At 41.3% G+C, this 27,823-nt stretch overlaps 1 protein-coding gene across 1 annotated transcript in view; it reads left to right on the forward strand.

The window, feature by feature from the left end:
• The window catches only part of bach2a (BTB and CNC homology 1, basic leucine zipper transcription factor 2a), a 66,139-nt gene that overhangs the window by 79 nt on the left and 38,237 nt on the right, over positions 1 to 27,823 (forward strand). Inside the window, exons 1-2 of the mRNA XM_076877238.1 lie at positions 1 to 138; positions 20,849 to 21,131. The exon at positions 1 to 138 is cut by the window's left edge and continues 79 nt beyond it. Of these exons, the coding sequence (XP_076733353.1) occupies positions 20,865 to 21,131 (267 nt within the window). The 5' untranslated portion in view covers positions 1 to 138; positions 20,849 to 20,864. The remainder of the gene's footprint in view (positions 139 to 20,848; positions 21,132 to 27,823) is intronic.

Raw genomic sequence — 27,823 nt, forward strand, 5'->3', positions numbered from 1 at the left:
CTCATCGATTCACGTCCAAAGCCTGTTAAAAGCTGCGGTTCTGCCTGTCGAAGGACTGTGGACACTGCACAGCATGGATTAATTTTTGTTTCTCAGAAACTGAACGCAGACGAGCAAGAAAAACAACAACAAAAACTGGTAAGTCCTCCTCTGCTCGTTTACTACGCTTGGACAAAGCAGACAACAAGAACCTCTGTCAGCACTGGATTGGACTAATCTGCTTGGCTAGATTCCCTCGCTTGTTTGTGTTGCAGTTTCATTGCTGTTGTGTTCACTGGAGTTGCTTTGAGCACGGTTTCACTTATTCCTGAGGCGTACCCGCCTTTTATGGTTTGCTGACACGGGTCAGCAGGTATGCAGTGGACTACGCTATATGTGTGTTTGCCTTGAAAACGCGTAACCTTTGCCGCAAAATACGTCGGGACAGTACGAAGCTTAACAAATCTGTGTCTTGGGGCTGTTTTGCTAAGCTGATTAAATTCAACAAACAGTATCACGAATTTACGTTATTAAAACGACTAAATATTGTTAGTATCCAACTGAAAGAAACCTCTGTTGTACTCCGTACTGGACCACCAGTACAGTTAGTTTATGATAATCACATGCTTCTTAAAAGGAACGTTTGTACATGTCTACCGTTATTTGTTTGCTAACCACATCCCATTTTTGTAATACATTCTCTAATACTTATCTTAAGTTTAAACTGGAGGCACATGTTTTACGCGGGAGACAATTGCTTCCAGAAATGGACTCGAGCCCTGCCATTCTCGGGGAGGGAGGACAAAGGACCCAGCCTCCCTGCGCCTTATTCCCGTCTCAACTACTGAACAGCCACCTCATGAACACTATTCCACGATAAGAATAAATCGCTATGTATCTTGTTATTCCTGAGAAAGGATGTGTCAGAATTGGCTCTGCTTCTGCTTTTCAACCATCGCAATCCCTGTGCTCAAACTGTGACATAATCTCTGAGGTCTTTTTTGTTTAAATTTTGAATATCTTTATTCACTTGGCATATAAATATTTGTTACACCCAGTCATCACCAAATCCCGTTATTTCTACTCCCCAGATAATATGACTGGAGACTTAGAAGCCATTGTGAGCATGTCTTCTTGTTAACAGATTAGGTCTTTGTTATCCTTCAGCAAGTAGCCTACTACAAAGCCTCTCTTCATCTTTGTGTTAATAGAAATGCACTAACATCAGAATGTTTGACGCTCTTGTGATCTGTTTTCTCTTACAATTTCCATACTGTGGGGCAGGGGAAAGGTGACTTAAGCCAGTCTGCACATTAGCAGACTTCTTGTTGTAACTTACTGGGTTGTTCACAAAAAATAAATTAAATATACTACTACTACTACTACTATTAATAATAATAATGATAAAAAATGGTGGTGCAGAGGTTAGCACTGTTCAATTCAAATTTATTTATATTCACAACAGTCGCCTCAAGTCGCTTTATATTGTAAGGTAGACCCTAGAATAATGCATACAGAGAAAACCCAACAATCATATGAGAAAGCACTTTGGCGACAGTGGGAAGGAAAAACTCCCTTTTAACAGGAAGAAACCTCCAGCAGAACCAGGCTCAGGGAGGGGCGGGGCCATCTGCTGTGATTGGTGGGGATGAGAGAAGGAAGACAGGATAAAGACATGCTGTGGAAGAGAGACAGAGGTTAATAACAAGTATGATTCAGCAGAGAGGTCTGTGAACACATAGTGAGTGAGAACGGTGACTGAAGAAGAAACACCCAGTGCATCATGGGAATCCCCCAGCAGTCTAGACCTTTTGCAGCATAACTAAGGGAGGATTCAGGGTCACCTGGTCCAGCCCTAACTATATGCTTTAGCAAAAAAGAAAGTTTGAAGCCTAATCTTGAAAGTAGAGATAGTGTCTGTCTCCTGAATCCAAACTGGAAGCTGGTTCCACAGAAGAGGGGCCTGAAAACTGAAGGCTCTGCCTCCCATTCTACTTTTAAATACTCTAGGAACAACAAGTAGGCCTGCAGTGCGAGAGCGAAGTGCTCTAATAGGGTGATATGGTACTACAAGGTCATTAAGATAAGATGGGGCCTGATTATTTAAGACCTTGTATGTGAGGAGCAGGATTTTGAATTCTGGATTTAGAGAAATATGCTCTCTGTTTCTAGTCCCTGTCAGGACTCTTGCTGCAGCATTTTGGATTAACTGAAGGCTTTTCAGTGAGTTTTTAGGACATCCTTATAATAATGAATTGCAGTAATCCAGCCTGGAAGTAATAAATGCATGAACTCGTTTTTCAGCGTCACTCTGAGACAGGATATTTCTAACTTTAGAGATGTTGCACAAATGGAAGAAAGCAGTCTTACATATTTGTTTAATATGTGCGTTGAAGGACATGTCCTGGTCAAAAATGACTCCAAGGTTCCTCACAGCGTTACTGGAGGCCAAGGTAATGCCATCCAGAGTAAGAATCTGGTTAGATACAATATTTCTAAGATTTTCAGGGCCGAAAACAATAACTTCAGTTTGATCTGAATTTAGAAGCAGAAAGTTAGCGGTCATCCAGGTCTTTATGTCTTTAAGACATTCCTGCAGTCTAACTAATTGGTGTGTGTTATCTGGCTTCATGGACAGATAGAGCTGGGTGTCATCTGCATAGCAGTGTAAATGTATGCTATGTCTTCTAATGATGCTGCCTAAGGGAAGCATGTATAATGTAAACAGAATTGGTCCTAGCACTGAACCCTGTGGAACTCCATAATTAACCTCAGTGTGTGAAGAGGACTCTCCATTTACATGCACAAACTGGAGTCTATTAGATAGATATGATACAAACCACTGCAGCACAGTACCTGTAATACCTACAGCATGTTCTAATCGCTCTAATAGGATATTATGGTTGACAGTATCGAACGCTGCACTGAGGTCTAGCAGGACAAGCACAGAGATGAGTCCACTGTCAGAGGCCATAAGAAGATCATTTGTAACCTTCACTAAAGCTGTTTCTGTGCTGTGATGAGCTCTGAAACCTGACTGAAACTCTTCAATAAGCCATTCCTCTGCAGATGATCTGTTAGCTGTTTGACAACTACTCTTTCAAGAATCTTTATAATAAGAGGAAGGTTGGAGATTGGCCTATAATTAGCTATGATGGGTCTAGAGATGGCTTTTTACGTAACAGTTTAACTACTGCCAGCTTGAAGGCCTGTGGTACATAGCTGATTATTAGAGATAGGTTGATCATATTTAAGATTGAAGCATTAATTAATGGTAGGACATCTTTGAGCAGTCTTGTAGGAATGGGGCCTAAAAGACACGTTGATGGTTTGGAGAAAGTAAGTAAATGGTAAATGGCCTGTATTTGTATAGCGCTTTACTAGTCCCTAAGGACCCCAAAGGGCTTTACACATCCAGTCATCCACACATTCACACACTTGTGAATTACTGAAATTAACTAATGGGAGAAAAAGACTCTAAATGAATATCAGTGGTATCATATCATATCAAATTTATTTGATTATATCAAATTTATTGTACACCAAAAAGTGCTTTCCAGTAATATCATGATACAGATAAAATCACAATATATATATATATATATATATATATATATATATATATATATATATATATATATATATATATTACAGATATATATATATATATATATTACAGATATAAAATAATTACATCATGTAAATGCAGAGCCAGATGAAAATCACCCTAATTAGCCTCGCTAGGTTAAACAAGTAATTTTTTAGACGTGATTTAAAGATTTAATAGAATCAGATGCGCGAATGTCAAGAGGATCATTATTCTATAATTTGGGTGTGGCAACGGCGAAGGCACAATCTCCTCTAGTAGGTACTGAAAGTAGCTGTAGATAATGTTATGTCTGTGACATTATCTGCTGTGTAATCAATTATTGTAAATGTAAATGTTATCAGGAAATGATCAGACAGGAGAGGGTTTTCAGGAAACACTGTTAAATGTTCAGTTTCTATGCCATGTGTTAAAACAAGATCTAGAGTGTGATTAAAGTGGTGGGTGGGTTCTTTTACATTTTGAGAGAAGCCAATTGAGTCTAATAACAAATTAAATGCCATGTTGAGGCTGTCATTTTTAGCATCTACATGGATGTTAAAATCACCCACAATAATTATTTTATCTGAGCTCAGAACTAAATTAGATATAAAGTCTGAGAAATCAGAGAGAAACTCTGTGTAAAGCCCAGGTGGACGATAGATGATAACAAGTAAGACTGGTTTCTGAGTTTCACAGCTGGGGTGGACGAGGCTAAGCATCAGGCTTTCAAATGAATTAAAAGTCTGTCTGGGTCTTTGGTTGATTAATAGGCTGGTGTGAAAAATTGCTGCCACACCGCCCCCTCGGCCTGTGCTTCGAGGTTTCTGGTAGTTAGAATGACTCGGGGGTGTTGATTCATTTAAACTAACATAATCATCCTGCTGATCCTTTGGTGATCAATTATTAAGTCATGCACTAACAGAGGCTTGGAAGAGAGAGACCTAATGTTTAATAATCCACATTTCACTCTTTTACTCTTTGGTTCAGATGTGGATACTGTATTGTTCTTTCTTTGCGATTTTTTTTTTTTTTTTTTTTTTTTATGTTTAAGACATTTTTTGCTGGATTTTAGTTTGCTTATTTTTTTTTGTCTGTTTGGGAGCTGAAACACTCTTTATGGGGATGGGGTTTTGGGGAGATAATAGGAGGAGAGAAGCAGCAGAGAGGCATGTAAGACTGCAACTCTCCTTCCTGGTCCCAACTCTGGATAGAGATATTTTTGGTGTTTAATAAATTTGTCCATCCATCCATCCATCTTCATCCGCTTTGTCCGGGGCCGGGTCGCGGGGGCAGCAGCCTAAGCAAAGAGGCCCAGACCTCCCTCTCCCCAGCCACCTCCTCCAGCTTATCCGGGGGAATACCAAGGCGTTCCCAGGCCAGCCGAGAGATATAATCTCTCCAGCGTGTCCTGGGTCTGCCCCGGGGCCTCCTCCCGGTGGGACATGCCTGGAACACCTCACCCAGGAGGCGCCCAGGGGGCATCCTTGTCAGATGCCCGAACCACCTCAGCTGGCTCCTTTCGATGTGGAGCAGCAGCTGCTCTACTCTGAGCCCCTCCCGGATGGCCGAACTTCTCACCCTATCTCTAAGGGAGAGGCCAGCCACCCTTCGGTGGGAGACCCTACCAGGGGGCAAAAGTCCCCAGACAACATAGCCCCAGGGATCCCTGGGACACACAAACCCCTCCACCACGATAAGGTAGCGATTCAAGGATAAATTTGTCCATATTTCTAGAAATGAGAGCTGCTCCATCCAAAGTGGGATGGATGCTGTCTCTCCTAACAAGACCAGGTTTCGGGAGAAAAAAATGGAACACAGTCTTCGGTATCCAGCTAAACTTCATGTGAAATATAATGGACACCTGAAGGTCTTTTCTACTCCGGGTGAGGTGTCCGTGTTTATAAACTCTGAGCTGAATAGTTTGTAATAGAGCTGTATGATTTAAGCTTCTTCTGTAAAATATTCTTTAATGTTCTGAGAGACTGGTATATTGATTTTTCTTCTATTTAACAGTTTGTTTGAGCACGGAGTTAAGCGTAGTGGGTTTTTTTCCTGATTGGACACTCTGTGGAGGAATGTGTTGAAGGCCGTGTGCCCAGTGGCCTTGGGCCGAGAGGGACGCCAGTACTTTCTTCCAGAAGTGCTTTATGCGGGGGTGGGGGGTGGATGGGGAGTGCCTATGGTTTTTTTTTTGTTTGTTTTTTTTAGGCTGTTTAAGTGCAGTGGTTTTTTTTGGTTTTGTTTTTTATGTGTGTGTGTGTATATGTACGCACATGGCGATGGAAGTCGATATCTGATCGAGTTGATACATGATGTTTTGGTTAAACAATGAGGTGTGCTTTGAGGGAAACGATGTAAAAATAGTTCTCGGACATATAATTAAAAGACGTAAAGTTCTCTCACACCTTAAATCACTCAAAGCAGATATAATATTCATTTAGGAAACTCATATAAATATTAACAACCAACGAAGATTAAGAGCAAATTGGATATCTCAAGTGTATCAAGCTCCTTTTACCAGTAAGGCCAGAGGTGTTGCGATTCTCCTTAAAAAGAATGTTTCATTCTGTCCAGACTTTGTGATCGCTGACCCATATGGCAGATACCTTATAGTCACTGGTCAAATTAATTTACTACCGATAACGTTGCTTAACATCTATGAGCCAAATGTGGATAATCCTGATTTTTTTAAAAGAATGTTTTCAACTTAATACCTACAGTAACCGCCAACATTATTATTGGTGGTGACTGTAACTGCTTCCTCAACACTTTTTTGGATAGACTATCTATAAAAGCCCCCTCTAATATTAGGTCCGTACAAACTCTGAATGATTTAATTAAAACTAGAAATTTAATTGATATCTGGCGCTTACAACATCCTACTGAGAGGGCCTATTCATTTTTCTCTCATGTCCATAAAACCTATACTAAAATGGTAAATGGCCTGTATTTATATAGCGCCTTACTAGTCCCTAAGGACCCCAAAGCGCTTTACATATCCAGTCATCCACCCATTCACACACATATTCACACACTGGTGATGGCAAGCTACATTGTAACCACAGCCACCCTGGGGCGCACTGACAGAGGCGAGAATTGACTATTTTCTGATATCCTGCCCATAGTTGTTGATTCAAATTACCATAATATTGTAATATCTGACCACAGCCTGGTTTCAATGGTCTTTAAAAACAATTTGACCAAAAATTATAATTGGCGTTTTAACCCTTCCCTTCTGAATGATCAAGAATTTATTAAATATCTCAATGCGAATATGGATATGTTTCTTGCTACTAATGATAACGGAGAAGTTTCGGATTCTACTTTATGGGAGACCTTTAAAGTCGTGATGAGAGGTCATATTATTTCCTTTGAATCTTCCAAGAAAAAAATATTGGGAAAAAGGCAAATAAAGAAATAGAAAATAAGCTTCCTGAACTGGAAGAAGTATATAGATCATCTTTGTTGCAAACTGATTTAAATGAAAATTTGAAATTAAGGTATGAATATAACACAATTTTAAATAAACGCATTAGCAATCTTCTCTTGAAGCTCAAACAGAGACATTTTGAATTTGGAGATAAACCAGAGAAACTGCTGGCAAATAAACTTAGAGGGGAACAAGCAAAACGAGCAATTCAAAAAGTGATAATGAAATCCGGTAAAGTAAGTACTAATCCAAAGGAAATTAATACTTGTTTTACCAAATTCTATAAAGATCTGTATTCTAGTAAAATTAAACCCTCTCAAAGCGATTTTAGCAACTTCTTCGATCAATTATCTATTCCCCAATTAGATGAAGCCCTGAGAGATGAAATTGATTCCCCTGTCTCGGAAAAACATCTTTTAAGAACAATCCAAGCCTTACCACTTGGAAAGACAGCTGGCCCAGATGGATTCGGTAATGAATTCTTTAAAGCCTTCCAAAATAAAATTACTCCTCTCATGCTTAGGATGATAAATGACCCCGTTAAAAATAAAAGGTTACCAACTTCACTTTACGATGCAAATATTTGTTTGCTTCACAAAACTGGAAAGGAGGAAGGTGACCCAGCAAATTATAGACCCATTGCTCTTTTAAATTGTGATCATAAAATCATAACCAAAGTCTTAGCTACAAGATTGAGCAAACATATTTCAACAATTATACATCCTAATCAAACAGGATTTATTCCTGGTAGATGGTCATTTAATAATGTCCGTTTATTATTAAATACAATTTACTCAGGTTATGGAAAAGAGGCTAAAACAGCAGTATTTTCTCTGGATGCCCAAAAAGCGTTTGATCAGATTGAATGGCCTTATATATTTGAGACTCTAAAACAATTTGGTTTTGGGGAGTACTTTAGGGATTGATTAAAATGATTTATCTGTGTCCGGTGTCCTGCATTCTCACTAACGCAGATAAATCCTCCCCCTTTCAATTACAGGGGGATCCCCTCTCACCGCTTCTTTTTGATATAGCTCTGGAGCCCCTTTCCATTAACATAAGAAACCACCCTGGTATACAGGGAGTTAAATTTGGGAATGTTGAAAGTCTTGTTAATATGTATGCAGATGATTTACTGATCTGCCTTCCTGAACCAGAAATTTAATTCCCTAATCTTTTAAATTGCATTAAACACTTTGGGAAATTATCAGGATATATGATCAATTGGGACAAATCTGAATTTATGCCAATAACAGATAATCTATGCCCAAAGTTCCTCAGCTCACTCCCATTCAAATTAGTGACTACATCTTTTACCTACCTTGGCCTTAAGATCTCTAAAAATCCCAAACTCCTCTATAAATTGAATTTCTTGGAAATGCTGGACAAGCTCAAAGACGATATTAGAAAATGGAAACTGCTTCCACTGTCTCTGATTGGTCGAATAAATGCAGTTAGAATGGTGTCTTTGCCACGTTTTTTATATCTTTTTCAAAACCTTCCTATTTATTTGCCACTTAAATTTTTTAAGCAGCTTGATTCATTGATTCTTTCATTCATTTGGGCATGAAAACCCCCTCAGATATCCAAGGCTCATCTTCAAAAAAATACTTCCAGTGGGGGGTTAGGTCTCCCTGTGTTTAGACATTATTACTGGGCAGCAAATTTAAGAGCTCTATTGCACTGGCAGTGGGTTTCGCCTACTGATTATTGTTATGCTAAGCTTCCGATCTGGCTTCAGGTAGAGGCAGCAACCGTATCTGGTTCTTCTAATAATGAACTGGTAATGAACTAATCATTTGATTCAGGTGTGTTGACCCATGGTGAGACCTAAAACCTGCAGGACACTGGCCCTTGAGGCCTGCAGTTCCCCACCCCTGGTATACTATCTAGTATAAAGGCAGAATCGCCAATTACCAGAGTTTGATCCCCAGCAGGTGCTACTAGGAGGATGAGGAGTACCACTAGCAATATTTTTAAAATCAGTTATTGGCTCTGTATATGATGTGAAGTTATGATTTTTAACATTCCAAAACATCCTGCAAAACAAACTAAGGTGTACTAACTTTGTATAAAAGACTGTATAAAAGTACTCTACAGTTTAGTGCAGAATGAACAGGTTAGTTTGCCGTATTTAAAGTAAAGAACAGCGTATTGCACTGGTGTCATAGATGTGGTGTTCATGGTTTATGTTAGGTTACATTATTCATTCAGTGAGTTCCATCTTTATACTAACTGTATACTGCAGGGGTGGGGGAACTCCCGGTGTCCTGCGGGTTTTACATGTGTCCTTGATCCAACACAGCTGATTTAAATGGCTAAATTACCCCCTCAACATGTCTTGGAGTTCCACAGAGGCCTGGTAATGAACTAATCATTTGATTCAGGTGTGTTGACCCATGGTGAGACCCAAAACCTGCAGGACACTGGCCCTTGAGGCCTGCAGTTCCCCACCCCTGGTATACTGTCTTGTAACCCAACCAGTGCAGGGGCCTCCCTACAACCCGGACTCTGCGTTGTGTAATTTTGTGTTGGATTAGGGTGTACAGTAGAGAGACCAGTATGACACAGGCGTTCAATTTGTGGCTCGGACCGCGCCGTTTATTTAGATGCTGGGGCATAAACAACTCCAACTCTGCTGCTGGCCCTTGCAAATCACAGTAAACACTGAGTGAATATTAAAACATACTGAAGGGCAACAACAAAAAACACATTACACAAAAATAATCATGTAGTTAAGGCACCTTTACAACATTCCGTGGTTTCAGGTATGTGCATGACGCAAAATTAACATAGCAGGACTACTAGCGAACTGCAGCTAAAAAGCTAGTGATTCGTCTTGCATCACTTTGCATGAAGAATTGCGCTGCTAGCAAGCAGAGATGTAGCCCAAAATCGCAGCAGACATTTCCAAATCTCAATAAACGCAAGATATGCAGAGTGTGACTGGACATACTCCATGTGAGTGAAGTTGGCCCCCCCACCTTCTTCAATTCCAACAAAAGTGGTATCAAACGTTTGTGCTACGTTTGTGCTGGTTTGTGCTGCAAAAATTTTCGTTTGTGCTGCTATCATTTTAAAGATATTAATAGAAATTTCTAGAGGTCATCAAAGGTCAACCAGCCCCCCCACATTAATGGAATCAAACAAAATTGGTGTCAAACAACTGTTTGTGCTGGTTTGTGCTGCTAAAATTGTCGTTTGTGCTGCTTCTGTTTTAAAGATATTAATGAAAAGGTAAAGGTCAAAAGGTCAACCAGCCCCCCCACATTACCCAAATCAAAGAAAATTTATGTTAAACGTTTGTGCTACGTTTGTGCTGGTTTGTGCTGCAAACATTTTCGTTTGTGCTGCTAACATTTTAAACATTTTAATAAAATAACGTCTTGATGCGTGCTTAATCATCCAGGTAAGTAAATCCCAAAAGGTTGATTCTGTTCATCTGGACATTTTCAGCTGGAGAAACATTTCGTCATCATCCAAGTGACTTCTTCGGTCTCAGCTGACTGCAGGTTTCTCCAACCTTATAAACAGTACATTTGCATAGTGAAGGAAACTAGCACCTCTGAATGAACAAAGTGCTGGGGGGTTAGTTCCATGATTGTTAGTATGCAAATTCTTATGACCATTGATCAATGACAACTAATCAAAGCCTACTGATTAATGGCCCTGAGTACCATTCACAGAAAGTGGGGAATGGCTACAATCACAGCACTGTAGGATGGCGAAAGATGTACCCTTGGGCCCCCCTTCTCGATTCAGAGATGGTCAGCATCCTGACAGCCCGATGGACAAAGCTGTCTCTCAGTCTGTGTGTTCTGGCCCAGAGGCTCTTCAGTATCCTTCCTGATGGCAGCAAACTGAAGACGCTGCTGAAGGGATGAGTGTAGTCACCTGTAATGGAGAGGACCTTCCAAATGAGGCAGGTGCATTGTCATTTTTTCCTGCAGAACCCAGTGCAGGAGTCATACTTGTGCTTCTCAGTTTGCAGAGGAAGTAGAGTCGCTGTTGGTCTTCTCCACATTCAGGGACAGGTTGTTGTTGCTGTACCACTCTGCCAGATGGTTAACTTCACCCCTGTAGTAGATCTCATCGTGGGTCAGCAGAGTGAAGAGAAGTGGGCTCAACACACATCCTTGGGGAGCCCCCATATTCAGTGTTCTTGGGCTGGAGGTGTTGCTGTCGACCCGTACAATCTGCTGTCTTCCTGTCAAGAAATCTAGCAGCCAGTTATACAGCAAGGTGCTGATCCCCAGCAGATCCAGTTTGTGAATGAGAGGGAATGATGATGCTGAAAGCTGAACTGAAGTCTATGAACAGCACTCTGACATATGAGTCTCTAGTGTTGAGATGTGTGAGGGCTGAGTAAGGGGCAGCTGAAATTCCATCATCACTTGAGCGTTTTGACGAAAGCAATAATTTGATTTGATGCATGACGTTCAAAGCACTTCATAATGATGGAGGTGAGTTTGACAGGACGGTAGTCCTTAAAGCAGGGGGTAGATGACTTCTTGGGTACAGTAATGATGTTGGAGGCTTTGAGGCATGTGGGAACGGCGGTACTGATTTTGGCAAGGGATCTCCACACACTGTCTGGGGATTGTGTCACCACGGTCTGCAGAGTGGGCTTGTACTCTGTGATGGTTTGTATTCCTTGCCACTGCCTCCAAGTATCTCTGCTGTCGCTGAAGCTTTGCTGTAGCTGATGCCACGTGACAGGTTTGCCCTTGCTGTTCTTTGGCTCACCTAATTCCCGGCTCTGAAGGCTGCATTTTTCAACCTTAGGAGCATTTAAACCTGACCTGTGAGCCATGGTTTCTGATTGGCCCGGACAGTGATAGTCCTGGTGTCACAACCTGCAGGATCGGCAAGGTGCTGATCAGAATCTCTCCACTCCTAGCCCTCCTTCTCTTCTCTTTTTCCCTCTCTCTCCCCCTCTCTTCTTCTCTGCCCTGTTTTGCAGGGGCGGAACTCATGGCGGCTTCACGCCCTCGGTCCACGCCTTCCTGGATTGGGAACACCTGGGCCTCATCAGACCAGCTGGTATATTAGAAGGAGGAGATCAGCTGTTCAACGCTGGATTGTTGTGAAGGCTCTAGTCAGTACACGTCTAGCTTAAGTTTCCTGTGCCTCCGTCTCAGAGACTTAACGAGTGTTTCTTTGTTCCTAGATTCCCCGTGGTTCCCCGTGTGGAGTGTGGAAGGAGCGACTGGTCGCTAGCGGAGAAGAGAGAGGTTGAACTGAGCGCGTGTGTGATTTCCCCGTTTTCCCTGGAGCCCTGCCCCTCACGTCTTGTATATAGCACTAACCCCACACTGTCTGTACATACACTTGGTGAAGATCTGTAAATAAACCGTCTCTGTTTAAACGCTACTCATGAGTCCTGCGAGTGGATCCTCTAAGCAACCCGTGACACCTGGTCTCTGTGACATCATCGATGCATTTTGGGATGTAGGCAGTAACAGTTTCTGTATATTCCTGAAAGTCTGTGGTGTTGTCGTGTGTGGCAGCCTGTGGTGGAAAAGCAGTCTTGCAGTGCCTCTGAGGACCCTTCTGGCCACACCTGTACCTGCTTACGAACTGGTTTGGTGACTTTGACCAGGGGCCTGGGGGAACCCATGGCACACCTAGGTTTCTGCCTGTACTGACCCTTATGCAAAATAGGTGGAATTAAGACACAGTTCCAAAAGCAAACACAACTGATCAGTGCTGAGAGTGGTCCTGTTGCTGAGGTTGGGATGATCCTGTAATCTCTTATGAACGACCTCCAACGCTTCTATGACTGGGATGCAAGTGAAGACAGATGTAACATCTCTCTCTCACTGTACATGTACTGTTTATAAAATTAGGGAAACATAACCTGCACAAACAAAATAATTTGCAGGACAAATGTTTGACATCAATTTTCTTCGATTTGAAGAAGGTGGGGGGGCCAATTTCACTCACATGTGTTTATAAGGTTGGGGAAACCTGCAGTCAGCTGAGACCGAAGAAGTCACTTGGATGAGTGACGAAACGTTTCTCCAGCTGAAAATGTCCAGATGGACAGAATCAACCTTTTGGGATTTACTTACCTGGATGATTAAGCACGCATCAAGACGTTATTTTATTAAAATGTTTAAAATGTTAGCAGCACAAACGAAAATGTTTGCAGCACAAACCAGCACAAACGTAGCACAAACGTTTGATACCACTTTTGTTGGATTTGAAGAAGGTGGGGGGGGCCAACTTCACTCACATACAAACTCCTCATAAAAGTTTGTGGGGAAATTCCCAGGGGACTTCTAAGAACTCAGTCTCTGTATAGCTTGCTCTTGTTGAAGGGGTCCGATATTGCGCCCAGGCTGTCTTTGTTTTCCCTTGAACACGGCTGGCGTATCTGAGACAGAAAATTATCCATATCTACCTGATCTATGGTACATTCTAATGTATACAACTTTTCCTAAAATGTCCTAACAGCTCTTTAGCTGCTCCTTAGCGTCATCGAAAAGTTAATTTTTAAGCATAATCTTAACAGTAGAGCGGGTGTCCTTGACCCAAATTGAGACTGGGAGTTCGTATAGCACTGTTACCTCACAGCAACAAGGTCCTGACTTTGACTCCACCATCCGGCCAGGGCCTTTCTGTGTGGAGTTTGCATGCTTTCCCCATGTTTACATGGGTTTTCTCTGGATACTCCGCCAGAATGTGTATACAGGTCTTTAGTTTAAATTGATGGAAAAAATGGAAAAAGGCAAATTGACAAAAATCTTTTAGCATGCGGTTCACTTGCTGGAGCTTCTTTACTGACTGATCCATTGATAAAAGCCACAAGATGTGTCTTAAACTATAAAAATAATATCTGTATTTCCAAAGTCTGTATGACAGCAAATAGCAATCTTGAGGATTGCTGTTTATTTTTATTTTGTTTTCAATCTTGCAGAATGCCGAAATATACTTAATGAAAAAAGGAGTCCAGTGGGTAAATAGTGGCAGCGGACAGTATTCAGGCAACAAAAAAAACAGTGCTGAATGGGATAAGCCTGAAGTGTTGGTAAGGTAATGCAGGAGATGATCTGCAGTGCTGAGATGAGCAGGGAGAAAAAACAGAACGTTAGTACTATTTCGGCAAACCCCCAGTGCTAGGATGTGCCTGTTTAAAAACCATGAGTCAGCAGACACACATATAGAGCCTAATGTTGATGAGAAATACAGACTGCATGCTCAGCTGTCTGTGTCAGATTTATTGTACTACAGCATGAAAATGAAACGCAATGAAAAGCTTCTGGACAGAGCTGCCCACAATCTGTGTGGAATTCTGTCAAATACATAAAGTGTGTGTGTGTGTGTGTGTGTGTGTGTGTGTGTGTGTGTGTGTGTGTGTGTAAAATGACAAGTTTAAACAGTATCCTGTCCATTGTGTCTGTATTTATTTTTTCCGTACGCTGTATCTGTTTTTACAGCATCATTTGAAGAGACATTATTAGAAACTGAATCATAGCTTCTTTTTTTTTTTTTTTTTTTTTTTTTTTTTTGGCCTGTCCCGTTTGGCTCTTTTGCCATCAGAATTATTGTCTAAAGGCAAAGAAAGATGCCCAACGGATTTACTTTACCAAATGGACCATCCCAGCCTTGCCGTAATGGTCTATTTGATTCACCTTTTATTGTTTATTTGTTAAATACGGGACAGATTTGACTGGGGAAAAGAAAGGGAAAGAAAAACAGCGGGGAAGAGGGACGGAGATAAAGGACAAAAAACAACAAAATAAGCAGACAAAAAATACATATATCAATCACCTGGATCACCTGTTGAGAAAGAAAAAAGAGAGAACAAGCAGAAGAAAAAAAAAGAGCAACATAATAAACAACATCACGATGATCTATGGGAATGTAACAGTAAATACTAAATATTAAATATAGGCCCCTCCGGACCGGGGCCTAGTTCAGCAGCCCCGCCTGGCCCCACAGAGCCCAGGACAGCCCACCCGACCCCACCACAAGGAAAACTGCAACCACCCCATCATCGACTCATCTTCCATACTACACAAGACAATAGACGCCCAGGCTGAGATCTTCCTCCACCTCTCCTATATCTCCTCCTCCTGCAGAGTGAGTTCCTGAAGAGAGGAGACCTCCTGCAAGATGTAACAGCCTCCCCCACCAGTTGAAGAGCCCCCCCAGGTGGCTCGATGAGCCGGCGGAACCCTGCGCCAGGGCTGGGCCCCCATACACCCACCCGCCCACAACCCCAGCAACATACCAACCAGGACCCAAGCCCCCGAGGCCCGGCCAGGGCCCCAGCCCAGAGACGGAGCACCCCCAGAACCTCACGCCCGTCCCGGACCCACCCAGGGCCAGCCAGGCTACCAGGTAAGTAACCCACGTCCGTCAGCACAGACCCTCCCCTAGCCCCGCTGCACGCAGCCACGAGGAAACCGTCACCTAAGAGCCAACAGAGCCCTTAATAGGCCATGACCGCAACCCCGGGTTGAACCCTCCAAGGATGATGCTCCTGGGGAATCCCCCAACGCCCCAAGCCTGTCCCTACCCCCACACCAATCACAACAGCAAAGGTGGGACCAAACTATGACCCCCCCACCCCCACTAGGTGATGGAGCTGATCAAAGGAGCCCAGAGCAATTGATCTGATGTGGTGGCAGAGGCTGTATCAAGACTAATGTAATCTAATAGATCATTTCTATATTGGTTAGAATTAAGATTATTTTTTTTTCCAGTTCATGAGGACTGTTTTCTTGGCTATGCATAGGGCAGTGAAGATCATATGGGCTATATGTGAAGTGACATCTTCACATATCTTGCGCCAAAACGTCTGAACTGGTGGACAGAACCAAAGAGCATGGATATAATTGTCCGGTGAATTGGTTTGGCAGTGTGAGCAGTTGTTGGTAGACGTAAAACCCATCTTGAATATCCGATGACCTGTATAGTGCACTCTATGTAGTATTTTGTATTGAATTAATTGAAGACTGGGATTTCTAATTAAATGAAAGGTTTTTAAACATATCTGAGACCAGAAGTTTAGGTCTAAGTTAACTGATAAATCCGCTTCCCATTTTGCAATAGGAAGTGATATTGATTCATCCGTTTTAGAAAGCATTCTGTATATTTTGGATAGTAATTTGGGGGTTTTAAGAGTAAGAAATTGAACCACACTTGGTGGTGTTTGTAGTTCAACTTGACCCGGTTTAAATTTCTTTTTTACTATGGATTTAATTTGTTGATATTCTAAAAATCTTTTCTTGTTGATCCCATATTGTGTAACTAGTCTGTCAAATGGAATAAAGTCTGTTCCTTCTAATATAGGAATCAAATACTTATATATAAGTATTTTGATTCCTTTACCACTCCAATCTGGAAAGTTTATCATATTATTGTTTTGTAATATGTCAGGGTTATTCCAGATAGGTGTACGTTTGCATGGGATTAATGAAAACTCCGTCAATTTTAGAAACTCCCACCATGCTGTCAGAGAAGAGCTGATGCTGATGCTTTTGAAGCATTCATGTCGTTGGATGTTTGAGCTGATAAATGGTAGATCTGAAATCTCTAGATTATTGCAAAGTGCTTGTTCTACATCTAGCCAAGGTTCATCTAAGAGGGTATGTTTTAGCCATCCTGAGATAAACTGAAGCCTGTTGGCTAAGAAGTAGTGCTGAAAGTTAGGTAGTTCTAATCCTCCTTTATCCTTGGTCTTTTGTAGTGTTTTTAAGCTTATATGTGGGGGTTTATTTTTCCAAAGGAATTTGGACATGTATGAATCTAGAGATCTGAACCAATCTTGTGGCGGTTTAGTTGGGATCATTGAGAATAAATAATTTATTTTTGGCAAGATCATCATTTTTATAGCGGCAACCCTTCCCATGAGTGATATGGGTAGACATTTCCATCTAGCCAGATCATCTTCTACCTTCTTTAAAAGTGGGATATGGTTTAATTTAGTCAGATCTGCAAGCTTGGGAGAAACATTAATACCTAAATATTTTATATTTCCCGATTGTAGTGGTGTAGAAGAGGAATTATGGAGGGAGCAATTAATCGGTAGAACTGTAGATTTTGACCAGTTAATTGAGTAATCTGATATTCTTGCAAAAGAGTTTATCAATTCAATCACCCCAGAGATATTGGTTTGTGAATTTTGGAGAAAGAGTAACACATCATCCGCATAAAGGCTGATTTTATGTTCCACGTTCTTGCATTTTATGCCCTTAATTACTGAATTCTGTCTAATTGCTGCTGCTAGTGGTTCAATAAAAATTGCAAACAGTGAAGGGGAGAGTGGGCATCCCTGCCTGGTGCCCCTCAAGAGACAGAAGCTGGAGGATGTCTGGTCATTTGTTCTGACACAAGCTGTTGGGGAATTATATAATATTTTTAACCAGTTTATGAAAGAGGATCCAAAACCAAATTTGTGTAAAGTTGCAAATAGAAATTTCCAGTTAACTCTGTCAAACGCTTTTTCTGCGTCTAAAGAGAATATTGTAGTTTCTAGGTTTTTACTGTATGAGTAGTCTATCAAATTAAGTAATCTACGTGTATTTGTTGATGAGTGCCGACCTTTTATGAAACCAGTTTGGTCAGGATGAATTAAGAGGGGGGTTATTTTCTCCAGTCTCTTTGAGAGAGCTTTGCAGATTATTTTAAGGTCTACATTTATAAGGGATATTGGACGATAGCTTGAGGGATATACAGGGTCTTTGCCTGGTTTTAGCAGGAGATTAATGTTTGCAGAATTCATATTTGATGGAAGTCTGCCCTTTTCTTTAATTTCCAACAACGTTCTGTAGAAAACTGGTGCTAGAATCGACCAGAATTCTTTGTAGAATTCTGCAGGAAAGCCGTCTGGACCTGGAGCCTTATTATTGGGCATACTTATCAGGGCTTCCTGGAGTTCACCTGGTGTCAGTGGTGAATCCAGTGCCATTGCTTGAGTGTCTAATAATTTTGGAAGAGTTATGTTGTCCAAAAGCTGATCAATTTCTTTTTTAGATGGGTTTATTTGTGGTGAATACAACGTTTTATAGAAATCCCTGAAAATGTTGTTTATTTGTATCGGTTCATATATTGTGTTCCCAGATGAATCTTGAACAGCACATATAGTTCTTTTTTCTTTCTTTATTTTTAGCTGGTTTGCTAGAAATTGACCGGATTTATTACCATGTTCATAATTTTGTAAGCGTAGTCTTTGTACTAAGAATTTTGTTTTTTTATCAATTATCTCATTTAATTCTCGTTTTGTTTTGTGTATTTTGTTCAATGTTTCCTGATCTTGGTGGGACACGTAGGCTTCTTCTAGGGATTTGATGGTTTTTTCTAATTCCTGAATATTTTTGTTTTCTTCTTTCTTTTTATGTGATGAGAAAGGAATTATTTTACCTCTCATCACAGCTTTCCCTGCTTCCCATAGAACAGATGCTGATGTTTCGGGAGTGTCATTATAGTCTAAATTCTTTTTTTAAATATTTAATAAAGTCTTCATCTTTAAGCAGTGATATATTAAATCTCCAGTTTTTACTTGGCGTAGTATTATTCTTGTGCATTAGTGTTAAAGATACAGGACCATAATCGCTGACAGCTATAGGGTGAATCTCAGTGTCTGAAATGTCGTTCAGCAGTGAGCTGCTGACCAGAAAATAATCCAGACGAGAGTAAGAGTGATGGACATGTGAGAAAAAAGTATATTCCTTACTGGTGGGGTGAAGGGAGCGCCATGCATCGCAAAGACCAAAGTCGCTCATATACTGTTTGATTATATTTGTGGACTGCCAATTACGCTGAGTTCCTGCTGTATTGAGCCTATCCATTTCTTCATTTAGTCCAAGGTTGAGGTCGCCTCCAAGAACAAGTGTGCCATCTAAGTGTTCAGAGAGTGCACTGAAAAAACCTTTTTAAAGTGCCTGTATGCATGAATAGACCAGGTGTTTGTCAAAGGGTGCAGGAAAATATGCAGCAGTAAAGCAGTTTGCAGTTTGGTTTTAATACATGTAAGTCTAGAACACCAAACTTTTTTTAAACTATTAAAGGAGGGAGTACTCCTTTTTTATTATAAGAGTTAATGAAAAAGAAATAATTGATATAAAATGTAAAAATGTAATTACAAAAGTCCACAGATTGGACTGGAACTAAAATGTGGCTAGTAAGAAAAACATAGAATGTATAGTAAAACTACTGAAATGTGTCTGCAGTTGAAACATGTTTCCTAGAAAAAACAATAAATGTCTATTAACTGACTGACATTAATGGTTTAGAGCAAATATGTCTGCTATAGTTAATAGCTTTAGCTGTATGGCAGCTATCAGAAGACATAGCAAATGCATTGGATAACAGAAAATATACTTTGGTAGTGTTTATTGAAGTAAAAACCATTTGACACAATAGAGCTTGGATTACTGATTAAAAAGCTGGAGAGACATTGTATTAGAGGGATAGTTATTGGTTAAACAGTTACTTAAATCAACGACATCAGAATGTACAAATAAATAATGCTGACTCACATTTACTGAAGGTTACCTGAGGTTCTTTGCTGTACCTTAAACTATTAATAATGTACTAGAATGACACATTTAAGATGTCTTAGTTGGTAAAGTTCACTTTATTCACTATATTATTCTGCTGAAAAAAATTGTAACAACTTTTTGAGTACAGTGGAAAGTTTGTTCCTAATAGTTCCATACATGACCAATTGTGTGGAGGTATACATTTGTTTTTGCCGGTTAATTGCATATTTTAAAATGTAGGTACTGATGTTTCCGTTTTTTTATTTTTTGCATGATAATTGTTCATAATTAAACTATTACAACAAATAGTCTGAGGTCTTGTATTCACTATAAAGGTATAATTTGAAATACACTACTTTTATTCATCACATTGCAGATGATGTGGTTCCGTTGACTTCATCAGGTGACAGCCTCCAGCTTGCACTGGAATGGTTTGCAGCCGAGTGTGAAATGGTGAGAATGAGATTCAGCACCTCCAAATCTGTGGCCATTGTCTTCAGTCGGAAAAAGGTGGAGTGCCCACTCCAGGTCAGGGAGGAGTTTCTGCTCCAAGTGGAGGAATTTAGGTATCTCGGGGTCTTGTTCACGAGTGATGCGAAAAGGGAGTAGGAGATGGAAAGATGGATTAGTGCTGCAGCTGCAGTGATGCTGATGCTGACGCTGTAGCAAAGCTCTTAATTTAGTGGCCGATCTACTTCCCTACCCTTATCTATGGTCACGAGCTGTGGGTAGTGACCGAAAGAACGAGATCGCGGATACAAGCGGCGAAAATTAGCTTCCTCCGAAGGGTGGCTGGCCTCTCCGTTAGGTTGAGGAGTTCAGCCATCCAAATCAAAAGGAGCCTTTTGAGGTGGTTCGGGCATCTGACAAGGATGCCTCCTGGGCGCCTACTGGGTGAGGTGTTTCGGGCATGTCCCACTGGGAGGAGCCCCGGGGCAGACCCAGGAGATGCTGGAGAGATTATCTCTCGGCTTGTCTGGGAATGCCTTGATGTTCCCCAAGCTGGAGGAGGTGGCTGGGGAGAGGGGGATCTGGGCTTCTCTGCTTGGGCTGCTGCCCCAAGACCCGGCCCCAGATAACCGGAAGAAGATGGATGGACTACTTTTTTCCCCCAAACACATTAAGTTCATGTACAAAGTATCTGTATCGGATCAGTATTTTTAATACCAGGCTAAATATTTCTTGGTATGTCCTTAAGATTGTAAAGGAAATCACTCGTATTGAACAACACTAATCCCAATTTAATTATTTACTTATTTACTTCTTTTTGGTGTTTTGAAAAATAAAATGTTACTCATACAAATAGTTTAAGCTTAACTGATATTGTGTCCTGACATGTGTCTTTTCTCTGTGCAGGGTGCTACACAGAGTGATGTCGACAGGCAAGCAGCAAGATAGTGGGGCAGCAACGCCTCTGTACGTATATGAATCCAAAGTCCACTGTGCCAATATGATGTTGTGCCTGGAGGATCAACGGCGGCAGGGCATCTTGTGCGATGTGACTGTACTTGTAGAGGGCAGGGAGCTACGAGCACACAGGGCTGTCCTTGCAGCTTGTAGCCACTACTTCCTGCAAACTCTGCTGAGACACAGCTGGTCACCTGGTGATGCAGAACTCATCATTAGCTTGCCAGACAAGGTAAAGGAGCACCATGACAGCACATAAGAATGGCAACATTCACTGATTTTAAAGATTTGACTCATGTCATTAGTTTACATAAATAAATAAATAAATGTTACAGGGGAGGTCTGGAAAAAAAACACATAACATCAGTTTGGGCTACCGTGTTGCAGTTGTTATCAGCATTCGCATAGTAAACAGAATTTTACCTCCATGCTTTTTAGCTAAATCTATCTAGAGAGATAGATCTGATTTTTTTTTTATGACAAAATGTGTCTTTTGCGATCTCTATTCATTTTAAGAATTCATGGTGATGTGCACAGAAAAGTGTAAGAGTATGTATGCAGAAAGAGTTACAGCGAGAAACTCTAATCCTGTATACTTCTTTCCTCAACCAAATGATCAAAATTCTTAGAAAACTGAGCGTTTGATTAATGGTTTCAAAAGTATTGTAAGGATTTTCAGGTTTTGCATCCCATGCACCATTTACCCTTGGCCGTAACGAGTAACCCTAAATGTAGCACACAACGGACTCAATGCACACAGGGTGATCAAGTTCAACTTCAAATTTATTTATATAGCACTTTTTAAAAACAACATGTGTTGACCAAAGTACTGTACAATAAAATGGACAAAGCAGAAGACATAAAAGAAACATAGAATATTGTTTTAGAAGAGAATAAAATCATACAAAGAATAATGGTAACAAACTTATGATGAATCAAAAGCCAGAGAATAAAAATGGGTCTTTAGACAGATTTTAAAAGTATCCACTGTTGGGGAGGAAATGCCCGGTCTCCTCTGTGTTTTAGTCTGGACCTGGGGACAACCAAAAGCATTTGGTCTGCAGACCTCAAGGATCTTGGGGGAGAATACCAGGTTAGGAGATCAGCAAGATATGTAGGGGCTAGTCCATGCGCAAGGTCTTAAAAACAAGTGTTAAGATCTTAGAGTCAATTTGAAAGCTGACTGGCAGCCAGTGTAGTGATGCAAGTATAAGAGATAAATGATCTCACTTGCGTGTGCCAGTTAGGAGTCGTGCTGCCGCGTTTTGGACTAGCTACAGTTGGCCAGTTGATGAAGAGGTAACACCAAAGTAGAGGCTATTACAGAAGTTGAGATGAGATGAAGGCATGGATCGCTTTCTCAAAATCTCTGAAACAGAGAAAGGGTTTAACTTTTGCAATTAGGCGAAGATGAAAGAAGCTGGTTTTGACTACATTATTTATCTGTTTATCAAAGGTTAAATTGCTGTCAATTTAGTTTTCTGTTATAGTTTTCTAAGGGGCCAAGGTCATAAAGGTTAGAAGGACCAAAGACAATGACCTCAGTTTTCTGTTCATTTAGATTTAGAAAATTTAGAGCCATCCATGTCTTTACATCTTTCAGACAATTAAACAGTCCCTTCAGAGGATTTACTGATTTTAATTTCAGTGGAAGGTAAATCTGAGAATCGTGTGCGCAGCAATGAAACGAAATACCGTATTTTTTAAAAAATTGATCCCAACGAGAGCATGTAAATTTAAAAGAGGACCCTGCAAAAAAGCACGGTCCTTGGAGACAATGTGTCTGAATCTAACAGAAAAGTAAGATTAGATAAGTAGGATTTAAACCATTCCAAAACAAGCCCTTTAATTCTGACACATTGTTCCAGTCGACAGATAAGAATACTGTCATCTATTGTGTCAAAAGCAGCACTGTGGTCTAATAATATTAAAATAGCAGAATCTCCCAAGTCAGTAAAAGTTAAAAGGTCATTAGAAACTTTTAAAAGTGCTGTGGTGCGTTTCAAAACCAGTCTGGAATAGTTAACCAATGTCGTGTTGATCTAAAAAGGTCTGAAGCTGCAGAAGGACAATTTTCTCCAGAACTTTTGACAAAAAGGACAATTTAGAGATTGGACGGTAATTTGATAGAACTGTTGAGTCCAGATTCTGCTTTTTAAGGATGGGTTCCACCACATCATGTTTAAAGTCAGAGGGAACAGACCCAGACTGAAGACTGTTATTGTCAATGGAAAGCAAACATGTACCAACAGTGTCAAAAACATCTATCAGTAAGCTAGGTGGAATGATATCCAAGGTACATTTTGAAGGTTAACAAGTTTCTGACTACTTTATTAAGTAATGTAAGGGATACTGGCTCGGAGTGGTCAAAAACGGCCAAAGTTGGAGTATAAACACATGGGTCAGAAATGGGAGGAATAATGTGAGACCTGATATCTACAATTTTATTAATGAAGAATTTCAGTAGATTCTCACATGTTATGTTCACTGCTATATGAGGATCAATAGTAGGAGGATTAAGAACTGAATTTATAATACCAAATAAAATCAGAGGTTTATGGTAATTGTTGGACACGATCTTGGAAAAGTTTTTTGTTTTTGCTGCTCTTGCAGCTTTCTGGTAAGTTGACAGAGATTCTCTAAGTGCCTCAAACGACGCCTGGAGACAGTCCTTTTTCCACTTTCATTCCGCTTTACTACATACCTGTCTGCGTTCCCTGGTGTCATTATTCAACCATGGTGGGTTTTAGGTTTTAGATACCTGGTGGTAAAAGGAGCAATGTCTGCTTGTCTGGAAAGCAGTATTTCCAGACAAGCTTAATTGAACAGAGAAAGCAGACTATTAGTTGTCGAATGAGTGGACTTGTTAACAGGTGATGCCTGATTTAGATTTTTATAGGAGCAGCACATTTGATTTACCAGGCTGACCTGAAAAGAGACACTCAAATAAGACATGTGGTCCGAAAGATTTATGTTACAAATTTTAGTGTCAAGGAGTGATAGGCCGCAAGAAAGTACGACATCCAGGGTATGATTGCGTTCGTGAGTTGGGCCTTTGACTGACTGAACCACCTCCTCTAGCTTATCCGGGGGAACACCAAGGCATTCCCAGGCAAGCCGAGAGATATAATCTCTCCAGCGTGTCCTGGGTCTGCTCCAGGGCCTCCTCCCGGTGGGACATGCCCGGAACACCTCACCCAGGAGGCGCCCAGGAGGCATCTTTGTCAGATGCCCGAACCACCTCAGCTGGCTCCTTTCGATGTGGAGGAGCAGCGGCTCTACTCTGAGCCCCTCCCAGATGGCTGAACTTCTCACCCTATCTCTAAGGGAGAGGCCAGCCACCCTTCAGAGGAAGCTAATTTTCGCCGCTTGTATCCACAATCTCGTTCTTTCGGTCACTATCCACTAGGGATGGGTATCGTTTAGGTTTTATCTGATACCGGTGCCAAACCGGTACTTTTGAAACGGTGCCGGTGCTTAAACGGTGCTCAAACCGGTGCTTAAAGAATGGAGAACACAAAATTGGTCCAAAAACCTCTCATGTTCAGCTGTTTTTTTGTAAAAAGAAAAAAACAATGTTAGCCTTTTCTGCAGCTATGGGGCATATATGGTATCACTCTTGGCTGGAAGCAGTGCTTAAACAATGGAAAAAACACAAACTTTGTCCAAAAACCTCTCATGTTTAACTGTTTTCCACTTTTTCTTTGGTCATTTTAGCCTTTTTGGCCAGGGTGAAGGGAGTACCTGCCATCAAACAAGAAGACAGCCGCATGTAGCTATGATGATGTTTGCTAGTTCACCTTACATGCATTAATGTAATAACGTGGTTAGCCTACTCAACATAAATTACACACGAACAACATTAAGCTACTCACGCAGAGAAGAACGGCTGCTGCTGCCATCATCATCAGTCATCATTTCTGCTATACTGGCAGGGCTAGGGGCCAGGACTCTCCTCTTCGGGTTTTTGGGGGATGTTGCTAACTCCGGATCCCCTAACAGGCACCAAACCCGCAGTAGATGTGCACGGTGGCAGCAAGCTATCAAATACGGTGCATTTCTCGGCTTTTTAAAAAAACGCTATGCGTGGCCAGTAGGGGTGCAACGATACACAAAATTCACGGTTCGGTTCGGTTCGATACTTTGGTGTCACGGTTCGATATTTTTTCGATACAAAAAAAAATGTTCATGCCTTTTTAATTTGTCATTTATTAAAATTATAAATATATATTTTAACTCAAAAGTACAGTTTTTAAATTTAACCCTAACCCTTGTGCGTGTTTTATATTTTGACAGCGAATGCGCACCTGCGGACCACTTATGTGCAGCCCTGGTTATTTAGCTCGTCATATTGCAGCCACAGAAATTCTTTTGTCCATGAAACCATAAAGCTGCACTTTCTTTTTGCCTTATAGTCTGATTTGTCATAACTTCTCCGTTTTGTGGTAAGCTTTTCTTTGGCTGTCACTTCTTCACCCTGACCTGTCTTATTTGGCTCAGCAGAACTAAAATATATATCCTGCTGCTTTTACACACACACTCACATGACGGTCAGCGATTCTCTGCGCGATCAACCTCTCACATGTTTAAGCTGCGGGAGATTTCACTTGTCATGTTTGCATAGTAAGCTAACGATTAATAAGACGATGTCAGAGGAATTGGTGCACAAATTATCATCACTCACAGATCAGTGCTGTCGCTCTCTATACACAGTTCGCACGATTGCAAAGTGAAAGCAAAAAAACAAGCGCAAATTCAAACGCGATTTCAATATGTCACATATTGACAGTGGCTCACCGATACCAATGACATAATTACCCAGCTACATTTCTGAAAGAATGCAAAAGCATTGACATATATTTTTCCTTCCTACAATAGCCCGACGGGCAGGGCAGAGATAGATTTTGGTAGCCCAACTGAAAAAAATCGCTAGCTCCGGGACGTCGGGCTAGCGATATTGCGAGCCCTGTATCTGATTGAGGAATCACTCATCTTTGGAAAAGAGAGTTTATTACAGAGAAATGGCTCTTTCCAAAATAAAAGCTATACTATCCGCTTCTTCTGGGCTATATTCTCAGCAGCATAAGGAGAATCATGTGCTAACAGCTGTCTAAATGACTCTGCTAAAGTTAGTAGCATGCTTGTTGTTTTGGTCTTTGCACTAGGATGATGTCGGAGTAAATGTGCAGTCATATTCGTTGTGTTCCCACTAGTGCTTTCAGGTTAATCTCGTTGAAATGACCTTAACGCCACAACACTGCAAATCTCCGTTAACGAGCTACCGACGATCGCCCCGTGTGTGGGGCTAGACGGCCAACACGTTAACGAGCTAACTGCGCTAACACACTAGTTCCCACCCATGTAATTGAGCATTGCATGGCACATCCAACATACTGTTTTACTTTAGTCCATGACTCGCTTACCTTCAGGGTCATACGTCACATGAAAACCAAAATAATTCCAAATGCCAGATCTGAATGAGGGTGGGGGAGGTCCATGTGTCTTGCTAGCTTGCCCTGCACTCTTCCTTCTGACTATGCTGTCTGTGTTGAGCGCTCAGTGGATCTGCGCTCGACAGTGCAGCCTAGGTGGAGTAGTCGAACGCAGATTCACTGAGCGCTCAACACAGACAGCATCATCGGAAGGAAAGTTGATAAAATAAATTACAAATGTTGTATTGTTCGATACATATGCGTACCGAACCGAAAGCACTGTGTCGAACGGTTCAATATCGATACGAATATCGTTGCACCCCTAGTGGCCAGGTGTTTCATCGGATTTGAGGTGTTACCTCCTTTGACAGTATCACAGTATCAGCTTAAAGCACTTGTTGCTGCTGAGTTTGCATATTTTGCTGTGAAGTACAGCCAGACTTTTGACCGCTTCACCTTGGGCATTTTTAATCTGTAGCTCTGCTCTAAAAGAACGTACGTACCTGGACCCGCCTACTATCCTCGGAAACGTAAAATGATCGGCTAGAATCTAAAGTGTATCACAGCTCAGGAAAAAAAAAAGCACCGAAATAAAGCACTGAAATGTGCACTGCTTTTCGGCCTGGTTACTACCGTTTATGATGGCACTGGATACCGGTACCCATCCCTACTATCCACAGCTCGTGGCCATAGGGTGAGGGTAGGGACGTAGATCGACCGGTAAATTGAGAGTTTCGCTTTTACACTCAGCTCTCTCTTCACCACAACGGACTGGTACACCGTCCACATCACTGCACCAATCCGACTGTTGTCACCCACTCCTGTCACTCGTGAACAAGACCCCAAGATACTTAAACTTCTCCACTTGGGGCAGGAACTCGTCCCTAACCTGGAGTTAGCACCCCACCTGAGGACAATGGCCTCATATTAGGAGGTGGTGATTTCTCATTTCCACCGCTTCACACTCAGCTGAGAACCATTCCGGTGCAAGCTGGAGGCCATCACCCGATGAAGCCAACAGAAGCACGTCATCTACGAAAAGCAGACATGAGATTCTGAGACCACCCACAAGCTTGCGTGGTCTCATTTTTAAAAATTACAAATGGAATCGGTGGCAAAGGGCAGCCCTAGCGGAGTCCATCACCCACCGGAAACAAGTCTGACTTGATGTTGGCTATGCAGACCAAGCTATGCAGTTGTATAAGGATAGAATGGCCCGTAGCAATGGGCCAGAAACACTTATACTCCCCAAGCAGGTCACTCCGAGGGACATGGTCGAATGTCTTCTCCAGGTCCACAAAACACATACAGTGGGGCAAAAAAGTATTTAGTCAGCCACCAATTGTGCAAGTTCCCCCACCTAAAATGATGACAGAGGTCAGTAATTTGCACCAGAGGTACACTTCAACTGTGAGAGACAGAATGTGAAAAAAAAATCCATGAATCCACATGGTAGGATTTGTAAAGAATTTATTCGTAAATCAGGGTGGAA

This window comes from Maylandia zebra, linkage group LG19, assembly GCF_041146795.1.
Source record: "Maylandia zebra isolate NMK-2024a linkage group LG19, Mzebra_GT3a, whole genome shotgun sequence".
NCBI classification, from domain to species: Eukaryota; Metazoa; Chordata; class Actinopteri; order Cichliformes; family Cichlidae; genus Maylandia; species Maylandia zebra.